This window comes from Ostrea edulis, chromosome 4, assembly GCF_947568905.1.
Source record: "Ostrea edulis chromosome 4, xbOstEdul1.1, whole genome shotgun sequence".
NCBI classification, from domain to species: Eukaryota; Metazoa; Mollusca; class Bivalvia; order Ostreida; family Ostreidae; genus Ostrea; species Ostrea edulis.
In genome coordinates, this window is record NC_079167.1 from 22,359,779 (window position 1) to 22,380,076 (window position 20,298).

Sequence of the window (20,298 nt, forward strand, 5' to 3'; positions counted from 1 at the left end):
CTCTTGCATTCACGAAGTAAAAACATGCACATATTTAATATAGTTGATAAGTATGAAGCTTTGAATGGCCGCAATAGGTATTTAATGTGATAATGACCTTGACCTTTGGATTTCAAAAGCAATATGAACCTTGAATGTCATCAGGATTTGAAGTATGAAAATCAATATATGCACCCAGGGGTGCATAAGCCGAGTTGCATGGGATACATTGTAAAGTCAGGAATGATGTGGCATATTTATAATTGTGAAGAACTAATTTCAGTTTTAAACTTTTCAAGTTACTGTCCAGAAACCATATTTGTCTGAAGTTTTCAATCTATTTTTGGTCACTGTGACCTTGACCTTTGACCTTTTTTCTCCAAAATCAATAGGGGCCTTGCTTTGCTGGTATCCAACAATATAACCAAGTTTCATTTGATTCAAATTAAAAATTTACAAGTTATTCTCTGGAAACTAATTTTTTTGGGGAATTTTAAATCTATTTTCGGTCACTGTGACCTTGACCTTTGACCCATTTTCTCCAAAATCAATAGGGGTCTTCCTTACCTGGTACATAACAATATCTTTAAGTATCATTTGATTCGGATTTAAACTTTCTGAGTTATCATCCGGAAACCAAATATTTCTGAAATTTTCATTCTATATTCGGTCACTGTGACCTTGACTTTTGACCTTTTTTCTCCAAAATCAATAGGGGTCTTCCTTACTTGGTACCCAACAATATATCAAAGTTTCATTTGATTCAGATTTAAACTTTTTGAGTTATCATCCGGAAACCAAATTTTTCATTCTATATTCGGTCACTGTGACCTTGACCTTGATCTTTTTTCTCCAAAATCAATAGGTGTCTTTCTTACCTAGTACCCAACAATATATCAAAGTTTCATTTGATTCAGATTTAAACTCTCTGAGTTATCATCCGGAAACCAAATTTTTCTGAAATTTTCATTCTATTTTCAGTCACTGTGACCTTGACCTTTGACAATTTTTCTCCAAAATCAATAGGGGTCTTCCTTACCTGGTACCCAACAATATATCAAAGTTTCATTTGATTAGATTGTAAACTTTTTGAGTTATCATCCGGAAACCAATTGTTGACGCTCAACCGCCCGCATCACCAAACCAATAGCCGAGTTCAACTTCGTTGCAACTCGGCTAATAAACATGCACCAGCAAGTGCATATATAAAAGTTAGAGGCAAACTCAAATCTACAGTAAAAGAGACCTTGACCTTTGACCTTTTGACCTCAAAATATATAGGAACCTTCCTCTTTTGGATGTGATCAAAATATGCAAGTCTGACAAAGACGCACCAAGTAGTATGAAAGTTAGAGACTGAACAAGCTCAAATCTATGGCATTTAGTGACAAAGTGACCTTGACCTTTTGACCTCAAGATAAATAGGAACCTTCCTCTTTTGGATGTGATCATGTTATGTAAGTTTCACAAAGATGCCCCTAGTAGTATGAAAGTTAGAGACCGGACAAGCTCAAATCTATGGCATTTAGTGACAAAGTGACCTTGACCTTTTGACCTCAAGATAAATAGGAACCTTCCTCTTTTGGATGTGACCATGTTATGTAAGTTTCACAAAGATGCCCCTAGTAGTATGAAAGTTAGAGACCGGACAAGCTCAAATCTATGGCATTTAGTGACAAAGTGACCTTGACCTATGACCTTTTAACCTCAAAATAAATATGAACCTTCCTCTTTTGGATGTGATTATGTTATGTAAATCTCACAAAGATGCAATAAAAAGTATGAAAGTTAGAGACCGGACAAGCTAATTGTGGACGACAACGCCCGCCCACCCATCCTTCGCCAATTTAAAAGCCGAAATTTTGTACGCAACTCAGCTAAAAATTACAATCACTTCATTCCTGGCCATCCGAAACACCCACCTAAGTTAAGTAACCCAAGCAACAGCTGAACACAACCGGTAATCAGACAGAGCACAATAGCATAGGTGGCGTCATTCTCAATTTTTGATGTGGCAAAGGTCGCTGTCATGAGAGACATGATGGCCGTTGGTCCGAGGGTGATGTCCTTAGCAGTCCCGAAGAAACAGTACACAAAGCAGCCCATGAAGGCAGAGTAAAGTCCATACTAAAAATACAACAGCATGAATTCTTATATTTTTAAAATTTACGGTATTTCACAAATGATTTCTACTTTTTCAGTGTATGGAGTATGATGCATGTTGTTGGAGAATAATCCCAAGTAACAGGAGATCTTGTTGCAAAATAAAATTCACGCAAAACTCTGTGGCATATAAAATGTATAACAAATTTAACACTTCAAACCAGTTCCTACCATTTCTTGTAATTTCACATCAGAAATGAAACAGTGTAAGCTGTTATTTTTATTGATAGTCGTAAGCTGTTATTTTCATTGATAGTCGTAAGCTGTTATTTTCATTGATATTCGTAAGCTGTTATTTTTATTGATAGTCTTAAGCTGCTATTTTTTATTGATAGTCATAAGTTGTTATTTTTTATTGATAGTTGTAAGCTGTTATTTTCATTGATAGCCATAAGCTGTTACTTTCATTGATAGTCGTAAGCTGTTATTTTTATTGATAGTCTTAAGCTGCTATTCTTTATTGATAGTCGTATGCTATTATTTTCATTGATACATGTTGTCGTAAGCTATTATTTTCATTGATAGTCGTAAGCTTTTATTTTCATTGATAGTCGTAAGCTTTTATTTTCATTGATAGTTGTAAGCTTTTATTTTTATTGATAGTTGTAAGCTGCTATCTTTTATTGATAAATACCTGTGGTGGAAGATTTGCAATTTTAGCATAAGCCAATCCCTGAGGTATGACCGTCAGTCCGACGGTCAGTCCAGCAATCGCATCACATTGAAGATTTCGAAAACTACAAAATAGGCACACTGATGTTGTAGCAATTAAACCACAAAATAGTGAAAGACACTGCATCACATTTGTTATAATTGCAAGAAACTTCTCCTGTTAAATAAAAAATTTTGCTTAGTCCTCCAGGTAATAGCACACACAATTTTACATTCTCAAAATGGATGAATATGCTGTATGAAGATTTCATCAAATTTCCATACATGTACTTGCATTAATGTCCCTATATACATCATGAGCAGAATCATGATTGAGCTGAGAATCATGTTTGAGCATAAAATCATGTTTGAACAGAGAATCATGTTTGATCAGAAAGTCATGTTTGAGCTCTATTACATTAGCATTTTGAGTTAATAAAAAAATAAAATTGACTTAAAGCCCTTATGAACAATTTGTTTAGCGACATTAGGGTCAGAAGAATCAAGACTTGATTGTGATGAACCCTGATAATATCTACAATGTGTTCTATTTAAACATTTCATGTATTTGTGTTTTATCTAATATATGTCTCAACTGTTGTTAACATCTACAAAGTGTTGTAAATTGCCACCAAAATGATTTTGCATACAATCTACCTCTTTAATAACCAATTGAAAATGGAGTGGGCAATTAAACTAGGTCTTTGGTACTATAAATCTACCTTACAATCTTTTCTTCAATGTCATTACAGGGAGTTTGTTAGAATTTGTTCACAATATTGAAGAACACCTCCATGCAGTTAAGATTGATTGTAAATCTTTGTATATCTTGTGTCAAATCAACTTTGCACTGGACTGATATGGTGAGAGTTATCTTTCTTGATGTCAGAAATTTGAGGGATATGGCCCGTGCTATCTTACAACATGATTGTGATTTTTTTTACCTCCTTCAAGACCTATATACAGCTGAGTGTCTGTTTGCAGGGTGATGCAAATATTACTGTCCACAATTCAGTGCTTTACCAAAGACAACACCATGACTGAAGGTTGAAATCCAGATGGTGGATGTTGGATGTTGGAAAGTATAAGTTAAGGGAGATGTTTATGGTACATGTATGTGTGGTGATGGTAATGGGGGTGGTGTAGTATATGGTGGTAAAAACATGCAATTATTGATTTTCTGTATCAGAGTCTGTGAATTAATAACTTCATTCACCTTTCCAATTCATTCATAAAGAGTTACTGCCCTTGAAGCAATTTACCAATAAATGATGGAATTTATTTTATTCAAGTGTTGTTACATGTATTAGTATCCATACATGTATAATCAATGTTTTGAACTAAAAAAAAAATATTATCATTATTATTTTTAACATCTTCAGAATTATAAACACATATGTCTTCTTCATATACAACAGGTGATGATACACTGAGGGGGAAAAATTGTTGTTATTTTTAATTATACACGCCTGTCAAATTTATCTTCAGTCCAATATTTCAGGAAATTTTTTTCTAGAATTAACATAGTTATCATAGTGATAATGAGCTATTTTCTTTCCCTAGAAAACCAAATATTGCAGAATTTTGAACAGTAATTCATAACATAATACTCCTCTGTCCGACTTTTTGAAATAATAATTCCTGTCTGATAAAAATGACTGAAGACTGAACAAGAGTAGAAGAAATATGCTTGAAAATTTCTGACTCAGTAAAACAATTATTGCACAAAACTAGTCTTTAAAACATTATTAATTCTTAAAATTTTATGCAAATAGTGTCATAGTTACAACATATCTGTCTGGACTGTTTTGTTATGAATCCTAAAAGGTTATTATAGACTGAGGAATCGTTAGATTTCAAGGTGCTTTATTTTTAGAGATTCCATGTGTACCCCTTGATTTCGAGGGGCTTTATTTTCAGGGATTCCATCAGGGTACCCTTACATGTTCTAAAGTACAGAAACCATATCCGTGAAATTACATCCAAACAAAAGTAAAGTCTCCACAATTCACTAAAATTGAGCCCCATGCATTTAGTTTATTCCACAGTACTACATGGATTGCTTTAATGCTGAATAATTTTAGTATCACTTGATGTCCAAATGCTTTAAACAACTACAATAAAAAAAAATAAATGGATGAATTAATTTTTAATACAAATCACTGCTAGTTGCATGTAAAATTAAGATGCTTTAAAATGATTTAATGCTGAGTTCATGAAGCCCCATCCCACCTACCACTCCATTTACCCCCCACCCCACAAAAAAAAAACCCCAAAACAACCCACCCATCCAACCAAAAAATATGTTTCTCATTGGAATAAATACATGTAACAACATAGTTAACTTAGTTTTAAATCTTATCAAATGATCTAATTAGTCATTTACACTACATATACTTTAAATACTACTTTGTAAAACTACAAAACTGCCACGAGAATTTGAAGTCATTTTGATATCAGAAAAAAAAAAGTTATCAACTTCAAAATAAATTCTAAATATGAAATACCTCAGCTCCATGAAAATTCCAATCAAAATCCAACAAATGCTCAAAATCAAAAACAGCATAAAAATAAAAACCAAGTTCCAATTCCAAATTTAATATTTTCCATGCAGAGACTAATTTCCTGTACCTGTATTCAGGGAGCCATTTAGTAATAGGAAATTTGGTTTTCAGGTTATCCTTGCTACAGCAGGCATCTAGCTGCTTCTTGGCCGCTTTTTTGATAGCCACCGTCATTCCCATGCTGTCCTCCTCCTGCTGTCTGGGTCCGCTGGAGCTCTCGCTGCTTTCTCCGTAATAGTTTGAACTGGTTCTCTGCCTGGACTGGTTTCCCAGAAGAGGTTCTCGTTCCCCAGCGTCGCGACTCATGGTTCTGAACTCCAGTCATCCTTTTATATCCACGATTGAGAAATGATTAATTTACGATGCCAAGGTTATCTTTCAATAAAGAGTACATGTACCGAGATAACAACATGCAGAAGAATATAGGACAGATTATGCACATAGAACCATTGGCTGCTCTGCTAACCCGAGTACATTCTCAAGCTGTCCAGCACTTAAAAAATTAGGTCTTAAATTTTAAGGACAAAATTCAGAAATTTTTGGGCTGAAAATTAGGAATTTTATAACTAAATTAGGGCAGTTTTAGACATTTCAATGGATATACTTTTGCAAATTTGACAATAAAGAAACTCACAAAAACACTGCAAGTGCAGAAAGGGCATCTTCCAGGGTTCCATTGTCTCAGCTGCTATTGGCTATAACCTTTATAGTAACATCTTTGTCACAATCACAACCAATAAACAAGCTTGACACATGGATCCACAGGTCAACTGCCTTTCACTGCATAGTCTGAATAAGATCTGAAAACCATGTTAATTCACATTTAGTATGAATACATTTTCAAAATTGCTAAAGTAGCAATATGAAAAAAAAAGAAAAGAAATTGGCATGAAATATTTGGGCCTCTTTAGAATTTCCCCTTGAATTCAACATATTTTTAGGAATTTTAGCAAAACTAAAACAATTAAGAATTTTTAGGAAGTTTAAGGCTGCTGGACAGCCTGCATTTTATGTATAAAACACCATATATCAATGTAACGTATGGTAAAATCAGTAAAATAACACCCAATATAATAGAGTACAGGGGTCATATAACTTAACCTGAGCATTTGTACTTTAAAACTGATCCATTATGAATCTAATATTGCTGTATGGGTGGTGGGGGTGAGGTGTCGTGGTTTGAACTTTGATTTTACACTCGGTCTACATCAGACATTACCCTATTATTGCCTCCATGTGATTCTTGAGAAGAGTCTCAGATATGTATCTTAAGTATTCATATCTTAAACAATACACCCCCTACTGTGACCTTGAGGAGTCATGGTGTGGACTAAGATCTTGCTTAAACAATCTACACTGTATGAGCACATTTGCTTACTTATAAAATCTAAAGATATACATGTATAATATTGAAAAATCCCTATTGTCACACAAGGACGGGCATAAGGACAAACCAGAACATCCTAATGGGACCAATGCCCCCACAGGACACAATGGATGGCAAATAGTATATTTGTACTCATTGATATACTAAGTTATACTCTGGACAACATAACACCCTCCCCCCCCCCCCACAATGGAAAAAAATTTGGTGATTCCAGTATATCCCCTAAACTTCAGGAGGTATAATGAAGGACCAACTGGGAGATGTGGAGAAATTTAGGAATATTTCAATAAACTCCTAGTTTAACATTTTGGGTCCCCCCTCCTCACCCCATTTTTGAACGGAAAAGGTACAACTCGGGAAATAACACCCTCTTTGAAATTTTTTTGCACCTGCCCCTGGTATTATGTATTTTCAATTTATCTCTGGCCTCCAATTACTATTATAGCGTGTTTGTACCATTAAAATAGTTGTATTTCTACAAATCTGTTGTCAAGGGCAACAATTAAACTAAAGATCAAATTTATTTCAAGCAAAACACTCAATCTTCCCCATAAAAACTGACTACAGCATTTCTAAGACTTCAACAAATTTTGTGATGTTGTATTTGATCATATATATTTTACAAATATTCATATAGTGTGTATATATGATTGCAGGTTTTAAAAAATACCTCATAAATTATATTCATACATGTATCCTACTGAAGATCTCAAAATTACGACCCTGAATTTCATGAAATTGGAGTAGGAAATTGTTATTTTTTTTTAAATTTCCCTTTATGATTTTCATCTGAAATTACAGAGATTCAATGATTACTGAGCAGTCTACTTGTATAATATAATGACTTGATTGAAGGAGGAATAACATATTTTTCAAACGTAATTATGCCAGTCACAAACACATTTCTTTGCCTGACTGATCAACTCAGCGGACTAAGGACGTACTTTTGCTCACAATCTGGAATTCCAGTGCTGCAAGAGTTTTTTATTTCTTCAATGATAATTCACTTTAAGGTTAAATTTTACCTTAAATTTTCAATACCAAATTATGACATATATCCTTTACTTTCATTTATGACAATTTCATCTTAATCCATTAAGTTTTTAAAAAGGCCACTGAAACAAAGAGGAATACCTTCTACATGGGTAAAACTTTGATAGTAAATCCCTCACACACACACACCCCCCCTCCTCAAGTGCTCTCCAGAGCAATAGATATACGACTATACTTATCATTCACCCACTTTTGAAGTCTGAAGTTTTACAGTTGTTTATTGAAATTCTATAAGAGCTCTTCTCTCGTGATATGATACAAATTCTTCCTTTATTTTGGTGGTGGTCTTTCAGGCGGATGATGGCCTGAAAACTCTTGAAATCTTAGATCCGTTAGCTGTTCATACAAATGATAAGTTTCCAATTCCTTTCATCTTGATATATATTCCATTTGTCAATTTACAACATATTTACCTTTTATCTATCTCTTCTTGATGTTTTTCGAGACCAACTTTCACTACACACTTTAGGGAAATAATTTATATAGCCTGTTTGTATTAACATCCAACATGTCATAGCTGATGGAAGAAAATATCCATATTTAATTGTATGAATAAATATGCCTTTGTTCACCAATCTAAAATAGAGTGTGTTAATTGTGATGAACCCAATGGCCATTATCTTGTCCTTGATAAAGACACAGACAGCACTGGTCAGTCTAGACAAAGGTCCTGATTCAGCCAAAATGACTGGTCAATTATTGATGAGGAATGTAGAATATTACACAGATTTATGTTGATTTAAGGACAGTCACTTATATGTTCACTACATGACTATGATCATGCCCCATAAACCATTTATTGTAATCAAGAAGCTTTAAATCTGCATGGATCTACAGTTTTTGTTTTATCCAATGCATTGTCAATATCTATATTCAATATACAAGTAATAGAGACTATTGCTCTTATGACATAAGGAAAACGGGATATTTCAAGCATCACCCAATTGTCGTGTACTTATACATATATTTAAACACTTAATTGTCTTTATAACTCGAGACACACATGATAGTGAAATTCTGTGAACATCAGCCTTCACAATTCTCAGAGTTACATAAAACCGTGCTAGAGTTACACATACAACCATAGGGCTATCGTGATCTGCAGTGACACAGGTAGTAAACGAGACCTTAAAGTGGTTCACCTGAGGTCATCATTCAAGTCTCTGAACAGAAAAGATGTCTTGGTAATTGATACTTAGAGATCAATTCAGTGTCGTCTAAGTAGTCCAAAGGGTTATCAAAATAGCATAAAAATTGCTCACAAAGTACATCATAACCTTGTCTTAGCCAATGATAAACAACCGCTTTCTTCATTTATCTTCAGATACTCATGAGGTAATCTTGAATTTAGGGTAAAATCGGGTATTTGCGTCTTATTCTGTGATAGTTTAGAGAAATTGCGATGGTCATAGGAATGTTCTTCAAGAATGTCTCAGACAGATCTTAGTCCTATGATAACTTTATAAACATGGCCCTGGGCTCTATGTGCAATAATATAAAATCACAGGACATCCCCACCCACCCAACCACCCCTGAATCCACTGCATGTATAGTCCTTAAATTTTTGTGAACGCAATTCAAGATATTTCAGACAAATCATCTGACTTACATTCCATAAATCTATAACTGACTGCATTTAAAGCGTAGTAACCCAGTGGGAAAGTGTGTCAGATTTTTTTCTCAGCAGCTACCCTGTAATGTCTGAAGCACCACACAGCAGATATGACATAATGCCTCCTACAATCTGCAGCTCAACTCAAAAGACATGTCGACACTGCATGTCAAAAGTAAACACTTTGGTTTAAATTACACAGTGTTGAATTAAAGTACATCAGACATTTTTTAAATAGATATACCGGTAAGTATGAATTCTATTTAGGGCAATATATATACATGTATGTATTGCACAATTTTTAAAATATAGTGGTATATTTTAAGTTTCAGAAAGCACTACTTCTTGCATTGCAGTGAGACTGTACTGGAATAATTACAGGTACAATTGTTATCTAATATTCAGGGCATTTCGAAGAATTCTACATTGTAATTAGAACTGTAATTCAACTCATTTTTGAATATCACAGACTCCCATGAAATATAAAAAAAGAAAAGCTATAGATTTCATTTCCGAAGGGAAAAGTTTATGTTCTGGTTGCTATGGTAATAAGTTTTGGTCCACAAACTTTAAGAAGGTACCACAAACGGTACAACATATGCCCGTCGGACAGTGAAATTCAATCTGTAAGCACATTATGCACTCTGAATTGATATATCACAGACATTCTGATGAAAGAAAAACCTTAAAGTAGGTCATGGTGCACCAATCTATCTGACAATGTGAACTGATAATGTATTTCTCTGAGAGAGAGTTGTCAGTGCAATATCTATATCTATGATGAGAAAAAGTCCAGAAAACTATTTGACCTACTTTTAGCCCTAAAGTAGGTCACAATGCACCAATTAAGTTAAAATGTGAACTAATTATATATTTCTCCAAGAGGGAGGTTGTGACAAAATTTCAGGGCAATACCTGTATCAAAAAGGAAAATAAATATCTGGAAAACTGTTTGACCCACTTCTATCCCTTAAGTAAGTCATGGTACACCAATCCAGCTGAAATGCTAACTGAACTTGTATTCCTCCAACAGGAAGTTTGTGACTAAATTCCAGAGCAATATCTGTATCCTTAACGAAAAAAGTCCAGAAAACTGTTTGACCTACTTTTAGTCCTAAAGTAGGTCACAGTGCACCAATTAAGTTAAAATGTGAACTGATTATGTATTTCTCTGAGAGGGAGGTTGTGACAAAATTTCAGGGCAATACCTGTTTCAAAAAGGAAGATAAATATCTGGAAAACTGTTTGACCCACTTCTATCCCTAAAGTAGGTCATGGTACACCAATCCAGCTGAAATGCTAACTGAACTTGTATTCCTCAAAGAGGAAGCTTGTGACTAAATTTCAGAGTAATATCTATATCCGTAACAAAAACAAGTCAAGAAAACTGTTTGACCTACTTTTAGCCCTACAGTAGGTCACAGTCACAGTAAACTAATTCAGCTGCAATGCAAACTCACTCTTATGCTTATTGAGGGAGAATTGTGATCCAATTTCAAAGCTGTACATGCATCCACTATGGTAAAAAGGCCAGAAAACATTACCTTGGATGGACATCCAGCCAGATGCACAGACAGCACCATTACATAATGATGGACTTAAAAAAATTAGACAGAACAGGATGACTGCCATACTGAAAAATACCCTAGATCTAATGAATATGACATTTTGAATTTAAGTACATAATGTAGCTATTGGATCTATTATTACTTTAGAAGGCTAGCTGCTGATCATTAGATATCCACAATAACTTCTAATAGTGAATGCAAGGCCCTTAAGATTCAAATCTAATATGATCATCTTGAAGGAGAAGGGTGTGATTGTTGTGTACATGTTTGTTAGATTGGGTGGTAGATGATGCAGTACGTACCACTATCATCTGATCAATAACTTGAGAACTCAACAGTCATCAAGCCTGAGAAAGTCAAAATACTTCCATTTACAGTCAAACACGGTTATAGTGAACATACTTATAATGAATTCACACTTACAGTAAAACACGGTTATAGTGAACATGCTTATAATGAATTCACACTTACAGTAAAACACGGTTATAGTGAACATGCTTACAATGAATTCACACTTACAGTAAAACACGGTTATAGTGAACATGCTTATAATGAATTCACACTTACAGTAAAACACGATTATAGTGAACATGCTTATAATGAATTCACACTTACAGTAAAACACGGTTATAGTGAACATGCTTATAATGAATTCACACTAACAGTAAAACACGGTTATAGTGAACACACTTATAATGAATTCACACTTACAGTAAAACACGGTTATAGTGAACACGCTTATAATGAATTCACACTTACAGTAAAACACTGTTACAGTGGAATTCACACTAACAGTAAAGCATGATTATAATTTTTTTGTCTCCATTACATCATTATAAGCGTGTTTTACTGTATTTTGAGATGCAAAGATCCTGTAGTTTTATTATACATGTATTTATTATTGTCAGACTCATACCTAAAGAACCTAAAATTCATCACCATAAGGTTCAGGATTGCAGAAGATAAGTTCAAATATTATTTTACATTCCTTCAAGAATTTAATTTTACTCCTATTGAGACTTAGTTGTAGATGAAGACCTATGCATAAGTCATAACAGTCAAGTCTCATCCAAAATATCAGCAACTCTCACTTCAAAATGTTGATCATTTGGCAAATAGGTAAGCGACTGATATTCTTTGGCAAACACAAGGCATGTGGAAGTAATGGTCGCAAGTCTTTCGAGTGAGACTTAAAATCGAGATCCTGACTCTTGACAGTCATTAGCATATGATAAATAACCCTCACTAATACGGCCCTGAGCACCATAGGTCTAAATTTGTGGCATTTCATCTGACAGTTGCAGTCTAATCAGTATGAAAAAAAACCTCTCCTAGGGACGTACAACAAATAAACAAACGATAAGACATACAAACATTTTTGTTGGTAGGAATCATGCACGAAATCTTGAATTATCATCTTAGTATTTTCGAAATATCTGTGAATAAGTAAATAGATATCTAAACTTAGATTAAATTTTTTATCTGACCCACTTTTATGAAACTTATGCAAGCGATTTTACGTAAAACATATATTTTGGTCGGTCGTGCCTGATAAAAATACACCATAAAGTTGATAATAGCTTTTGATATATTTTGTATAATTTAGTTATTAGGTTTCACTTATATGACAAAAAAGTTCAAAACCTCAAACATTAAATTAGCAAAAGATAAAAGTTTAAGTTTTCAAATACTAAATCTGCTGCAGAATTCTAGCTCTCAGAGGGGAAAAACTGGGACATACTCTGATCTGTCCTAATTCTTTCCTCCAAAAGGTACACTCCTGCAGCTAATACTACAAATGTATCAAAGGCTAATCCCACAACACAGTTATTTACAGTTGCAGGTTTGAGTTTTATGTTTGATTTGAATGTTTAATTTTTGTTTGATTTGAAAGTTTGAGTTTTATTTTTGATTTGAATGTTGAGTTTTATTTTTGATTTGAATGTGAGTTTTATGTTTGATTTGAATGTTGAGTTTTATTTTTGATTTGAATGTGAGTTTTATGTTTGATTTGAATGTTTGATTTTTATGTTTGATTTGAATGTTTGAGTTTGATTTGAATGTTTGAGTTTGATTTGAATGTTTGAGTTACGAGTTCCAAGTTTCAGTTTAATGTTTGAGTTTAACATTTGAGTAGTATATTATCTTCTTTGATTTCCCGTGGAGATCTGGGTTTGAATAGGTCCTCAGTAACTCCTTGCTTGTTGTAAGAGGCAACTAAATGGGGCAGTCCTTCGGATGAGAACACAAAATCCAGGCCCCGTGTCACAGCAAGTGTGGCACAATAAAGATCCCTCCCTGCTCAAAGGATGTAAGCACCGAGCATAGGCCTAAATTTTGCAGCCCTTCACCAGCAATGGTGACATCTCAATATGAGTGAAAAATTCTCAAGTGGGACGTTATAAACTATATATAACCAACCAAACACTCTATGATCCACATCAGTTTAATCTAAAACTGGACAACAGCTAAACAATACTGTATTGTATTTATGTGTATCATGTTTATAGTGTTTATAATCAGTATTCATTTAACGATCATCTTCTGGCTCTGCTATAATGACAAGGAAGCCTACATCTCTAATCTAATTTATCTTCTATTTTATATCACATATACAGTGTATGTACAAGTACAGTTTACCTATGTCTCTAATCTGATTTATCTTCCATAATAGATCACATGCATATAAGTACAGTTTACCTCAAGATATTAACATACCTTGATCTTACTACGAATGGGTAGAGAAGCTAACAGGAAAACTCTGCAATTCTTTGCCTTATATGACTTAATAATAGGCCTGAGCACCTATAAAATATGAGGATGTTGAGGGTTAACCTTACAAAAACATTTTCATGGATTTTGGGTTACCCCCCCCCCCCCCCCCCCCCCCCCCCCCCCCCAATGCCATAAATTTCGAACCACAGCAAAATACACAATCTAGTATAATAATGTTTCAAGGTACAGAAATCATATCCAAAAAATTACATCCCCACGAAACTGTCAAATATTGATAATTCACAAAAATTGGCCTCCACAAATGTAAACAAATCAACATCATGCACCCATTTTAACATTCATGCTCAGTGTCTACGGGTACGGAAGACAAAAGCTCTGCAAGGTAGGCAATATCCCCTCACAATGAGTATCTACAAGCTTTTTGTATGAAGTATCAAGGTGACCATGACCTTTGAACCCCAAAATCAATAGGGTTCTTCCTTTTTTGATAGCATTTTAAGGCTACATGTGAAGTATCGAATTAATTGAGCAAAAAATGTGGCCTGCAGAGTGTCTACAAGCTCAGTGTTACACACACACACACACACACACACTAACATACTCATACTCGCCCACACAACGATCCTGTTACTAGATTCCCTCTATTGCAAGAGGATAAAAATGTTTAAGTTTCACTACTTTTGTGTAGTTTTTCTTTTTAGTAAAGTGTGCATGTAACTACCACAAAGATGTCAAAAGGTTTAACCAGACTCTAACTCAGTCAGCAGATTTTTTAAATTAATGATAGTATCACCGTGTATCACCGACACCAGATATTGCTACCAGTTGAAGCGAGGATGTTTGAAGTAATAACACACCAAGATGTGAATTCCTTCTTTTTAAACCACTTTTTATACTTTTGCTGATTTTGACGATTCATTCAGGGAAACGGTGAAAAAATTTCACTAAAATTGTATATGAGTCACAAACAGTGTACGACCCCTCCAGGCGCTTAATTTCAAGATATAAAATCAAATCCACATCATTTCGTGTAAGTCATTGACAGTAATCTGTGACATCTTTGAAACATTCCAACAAGCGGGTAGCATCAGCAACAATATAAAAAGTGGTTTAAAAACAAGGAATTCACATCTTGGTGTGTTATTACTTCAAACATCCTCGCTTCAGCTGGTAGCAATCAATATCCGGTGTCGGTGCTAGCTTTGATGATATGGTAAACTACTGATTTAGAGTACACTTTATGTTTGGACTGAACACTGAAGCAGGGGGTTAAAAGGAAGTGAAAAAAGGAGAAGGGGGGATGGAGTGGCATGACTCTTTAAAAAATTAAGGGAGGAGAAAGAAAAGGGCTAGAGGATGATCCCTGTCTAATACCTGTTCTGCAAACATTCTTGTATCTAGATCTTATTATCAAATGTCACTAAGAAAACCTACAGTCAGAGCTTTATCAAATAATTCTGGATGTTTTGACACCGAGAGCTGTCAGCAAACGTGGTATGACATTTCATCTTAGGACATTTTGGTACAAATAAATTACTAGTACAGTTTAACACAAATTTCTAAAATGCATTTAATATTTTAACACTTTAGTTGCATTACTTCAATCAAGATGTTTGAGCAACAGTTTCATTGAATATTACTTTGTCAGTTTGAAGGATATTTTTGTAGTTATTGGAGCATATCAAAAGCTTCCATTGTCAATTTCATCTCTGACTAATATAATAATGACTCATATAACATACTTTTTATTACAAAGAAAATTCACCCTCCAAACATTTTTTTTAACTTTATTAAAGTAATAAATATTGTTCTACATTTCAAGACATTCTCTTTTAGATTCAATCAAATATATTTTTTTAAATTCCAATTTGTTTTCAGTGTTTTCAGCATAAATTTTTGACACTATAACATTCGACAGAAAACATTATTTGTGCATTGATCCTAGTGGAGTTTTCTTTAACACCTACATGTAACAGTACCACATACTTCTAAAATATCAATGCAATGTCCACAATATTTGAGGCATATGGGGGAATAATATTCTTTACCCCGATAAATTTCATATCTAGCTTACAGTATCATCCTCTAGGGATGTGGGTTAGAATAGGTCCCCAGTACCCCCTTGCTTGTCATAAGAGGCGACTAAATAGGGCGGTCCTTCAGATGAGACTGCAAAAACCAAGGTCCCGTGTCACAACAGGTGTGGCATATTAAAGATCCCTTGCTCAAAGGCTGAAAGCGCTGAGCATAGGAAAAATTTTGCAGCCCTTCACCAGCAATGCTGACGTCTCCATATGAGTGAAAAATTCGTAAACAATATACAATCAATCAATCTATCAATAAGATTCCTGGAAATTCAAGAAAGTCTGTCTGTCCCTCTCCCTCCATGCATTCTTTCAATGTAATTTGTTGGGAAAGGTGAAGATGACAAAGAGTGATAATTAAATTGTCATAACTACTATAAGGAATACAAAATAAAGAGTTGGACAAACACGGACCCCTGGATATACCAGAGGTGGGAACTGGTGCCTAGGAGGAGTAATCATCCCCTGTTGACCAGCCACATCCGTCGTAAGCTGTATATCATTGATTGTTGGTTATTGGTGTATTTTTTACATTAAGATATTTTGAATGTCATAAAAATTCAAGAAAGTCTGGGAGTTTTCCCACATAAATAAAAATGCTGCATAATTTTTGCAAATTAATTTGTACTTTTTCTTACGTTAAGACATTTTGAATGTCAAAATACTTAAGTGGCTGATTCTAAATTATATAAAAATATCGGAGGAGTCTCTCTCTATCTTAATGTAAAGAACAAGAGGCCCACAGGCCTTATCAGTCATCTGAATACTAGTGAAAAAGTATCACTACTTCCATGGGCTATGAAATCTAGGGGGAAAAATCCTGTTCTGAATATCTAAGCTAAATTCTAATGTTTAGCAACAGTATAAAACTTCACTGCCCTCAAAAGTGCATACACTGATGAAAGGCTTTAAATAGTAGGTGTATTAACATTAAAACATCAAAAGATATTACTATAATTTGGACTCATCCTAAAGTCATAACCCTGGGTTATGAAATTCACCATTTTTTGTACATCCTTTTCAGCTATTTCTAAGTATGCATTTAGATTTTATACAGTATCAGCAAACTTACACATAAATACTATATATACTAAGTTTGGTCCTACCCTGGAGTCAGAACCCTTACTCTGGGATCATCAATTTTGGTAAAAGACTACCTGCTCTATTCATTTAGTTTCAATTTCAAATTAATATCAATAGCACTAATTTAAAAGAAGATGTTATTTAAGTGTTTTACACATAAACACTATATAACAAGTTTGACCCCGCCCTGGGGTCACAACCCCTACCCCGGGGATCATGAAATTTACAATTTTGGAAGAGGCTTTTCTGCTCTACAACACTCTGCATTTAGTTTTTCTTAAACGTGTGCGGTTCTTGAGAAGAAGATTTTGGAAAATTGGTCAATTTTGAGCAGTTTTTGCCCCGTTTCTAGGGCCCCTGGGATGTTGGAGTCCTGAAATTTACAATTTATGTCACCCTTGCCCCATCCCATACGCCCCAGGGGTGCAGGAGTTCTGAAATTTACAATTTATGTTCCCCTTGTTCCAAATATGTTTCATAACAAATTTGAAAAGAATTGGAATGATAGTTATCAAGAAGAAGATAAAAATGTCTATTGTTCAAACATTTGATAATTAACTGACCATTTTGACCCCACCCTGATACCAAACCCTACCCCTGGGATCATCTATCTTACAATTTTGGTATAGGACTACCTGTACATGTTCTTTCTAAATATATATTTACTTTCAATTTAGTATCAATAGCACTAAAGAAGATGTTATTTAAGTGTTTTACACAAAAACACTATATACCAAGTTTGGCCCCACCCTGGGGTCAGAACCCCTACTCTAACTGTGGGGATCATGAAATTTACAATTTTGGTAGAGGTCTTCCTGTTCTACATCACTATGCATTTAGTTTTTCTTTCACATGTGTGGTTCTTGAGAAGAAGATTTTTGAAAATTTGTCAATTTTGAGCAGTTTTTGCCCCATCCCTAGGGCCCCTGGGGTGTTGGAGTCCTGAAATTTACACTTTACGTCCCCTTGTCCCAATGATGCTTCATACCAAATTTGAAAAGAATTGGAATGATAGTTATCAAGAAAAAGTTCACACATTTAATAACCATTTTGGCCCCACCCGATACCAAAACCCCTACCCCTGGGATCATCAAATTTACAATTTTGGTAAAGGATTACCTGTTCTTTCTAAATATCTATTTACCTTCAATTTAGCATCAATAGCACTAAAGAAGATATTATTTTAAATTAAGTGTTTTACACAAAAACACTATAATATACCAAGTTATGCATTTATGCACTATGCATTTAGTTTTTCTTTCATGTGTGTGGTTCTTGAGAAGATTTTTGAAAATTTGTCAATTTTGAGCAGTTTTTGCCCCACCCCTAAAACCCCAGGGGTGCTGGAGTCCTAAAATTTACAATTTATGTCCCCTTTGTCCCAATGATGCTTCATACCAAATTTGAAAGGAATTGGAATGGTAGTTATTAAGAAGTTAAAAATGTTCAATTGTTAACGCACTACGCACGACGACGGACAATAACCATATGCAATAGGTCACCTGAGTTTACTCAGGTGACCTACAAAACTATGTGTATTATCTCAAAATGCTACTGATCTCCAGGTAATTATCTAGTACAACAACTACCTTAGGACACATATCATGTAACATAAAAATTACACGTGTAACAGGAAAGGAGAAAATGCAACAGACCAGACTAGGATTCAAATCTGGGCCCCCTAATTTACTCTACCAACAGAGCTATCTGGCCACCAGCGATTGAAACTGTCAATCTAATTAAAAACTGACTTCTTAAATCCGCACCGTATCGTAAGAAGTTCTGATATAACCCGACTAGGGGTCATGTTCATGTGAACTTTATGTTAGCCAATCAGCGCGTTGCCTATGAAATCGCTGGTGTTCATGGCTGTGATTGTTTGGTTTGAAAGAAAACACATCGCAGCTAGATGTGACGTTACAATGCACTGTTTACGCCGACTGGCGTTTAACATTCCTCACGTTAATTAAGTAAACATCTTGAAAACTATTCAATTCATACCCATCCCTATTCATACATAAATCGCAATTCACAATTAATTTAATCTGGGTATATTTTATATTGTACGTTTTGCTGTTTGTATGAACGGAATAGATTAGACATTATTGCGATAGTTTAAAATTCCTTACATGAAAATACAATTTTATAGTGTGGAATAAACTTCATGGGAGAGAGATCACTGCAACTTGTTTATGAATTGCCAGGAACCGCCTAAATATATAGCCATCATTGTCTGTATGGCGCAATCTGACTGCATGACTGATAGTTCTCATGAATATTCCAAGCGAAAGGTCATGCGGACATGACCCCCTACGGGGTTATGTCAGATCCTATTGTAGCGATTGTGAGCATATCTTAGGATCTGATTTTAATTAGATTGTTGAAACCGTCTGACTGCCACATTCCTCCCTGCCAGGAATTTTCATCTGCAAGTCCAGGGGCACAGAACCAAACGTATCAGTAAGGGAGAAAATTTAATGTACCAGACTGGGATTTGAGCCAGGGCCTCCTGAATCTCTAGTCAGGTGCTCTACCACCTGAGCTACACGTGGTCACCAGTAATAGAATCTGTCTGACCGCCACAAATGCTTTGTCTACCGTATATACTCGCCTATAAGTCAGTCCGCCTATAAGTCGGTTGTATTTTTTAAGGTTAATTTGTAGGAATTTGCCATTGACCCGCTTATAAGATGGTACAATTTTTTGTCAGAATTGGTTGACAATTTCAAATCAATGCTCTAGTGTTTTTACCTATGTTTCAAAAAATATTTTGAGAAATTAATAATTATGAGGTGCTCAATATCCAAGCCATATCTGTTTGGGGTTTAAACGCAACCCTTGATCTATTATAGACAATGATTCCTTGTTTACCTACGCAATTATGGTCTATTAATTACCAGTACCTGACACCGTGTTTACTTAGTGGCACGCGCCTCGCGGTTATTGTGGGATTCCGGTAAAATTCAATGTATCAACAATAGAGTTTTTAAGAGTCAAGAATGATTATCTGTTAACAATAATCAATCTTTTATGAAATATATTTCAGCCGGTATACATATGAATATTTCAATATTAAATCGGGTTCGTAATTCAATTTTACCGATATAAACGATAGATTAGTTGAATTGAAAGTATTAGTTACCGGTATGTAAATAATTTTAAACAAGATAAAAATATGTAAATACTTGTAGTTTATACATCATTTTAAAATACATAAACAATACAATATGTCTAGATATTTGTAAACAATAATAATTTGTGTGGTAGTCCATGATAATCGTCAGAGTTGTTTAAAAAAAATCACTACATTAGGCTGCCTAGAAAAATACCAATCTTCTTAGGACGCACCTATAAGTCGGACATAGAGTTTTGGACCAAAAATTGACTCCCAAAAATCCGACTTATAGGTGAGTATATA

At 34.7% G+C, this 20,298-nt stretch overlaps 1 protein-coding gene across 5 annotated transcripts in view; it reads right to left on the reverse strand.

Moving 5' to 3' along the window:
* Positions 1-20,298, reverse strand: part of LOC125670058 (sodium-independent sulfate anion transporter-like) — a 47,831-nt gene that overhangs the window by 20,463 nt on the left and 7,070 nt on the right. For 3 of the 5 annotated variants that reach the window (XM_048904988.2, XM_056162243.1, XM_048904987.2), the window contains exons 2-4: positions 5,425-5,683; positions 2,777-2,879; positions 1,902-2,106 (exon numbers count right to left, since the gene is read on the reverse strand). In XM_048904988.2, coding sequence (XP_048760945.1) covers positions 1,902-2,106; positions 2,777-2,879; positions 5,425-5,663 — 547 coding nt within the window. In that variant the 5' untranslated portion in view covers positions 5,664-5,683. Of the gene's footprint in view, positions 1-1,901; positions 2,107-2,776; positions 2,880-5,424; positions 5,684-5,991; positions 6,158-20,298 lie in introns of all 5 variants that reach the window. The other 2 variants (XM_056162242.1, XM_056162240.1) reach the window with 1 other exon arrangement.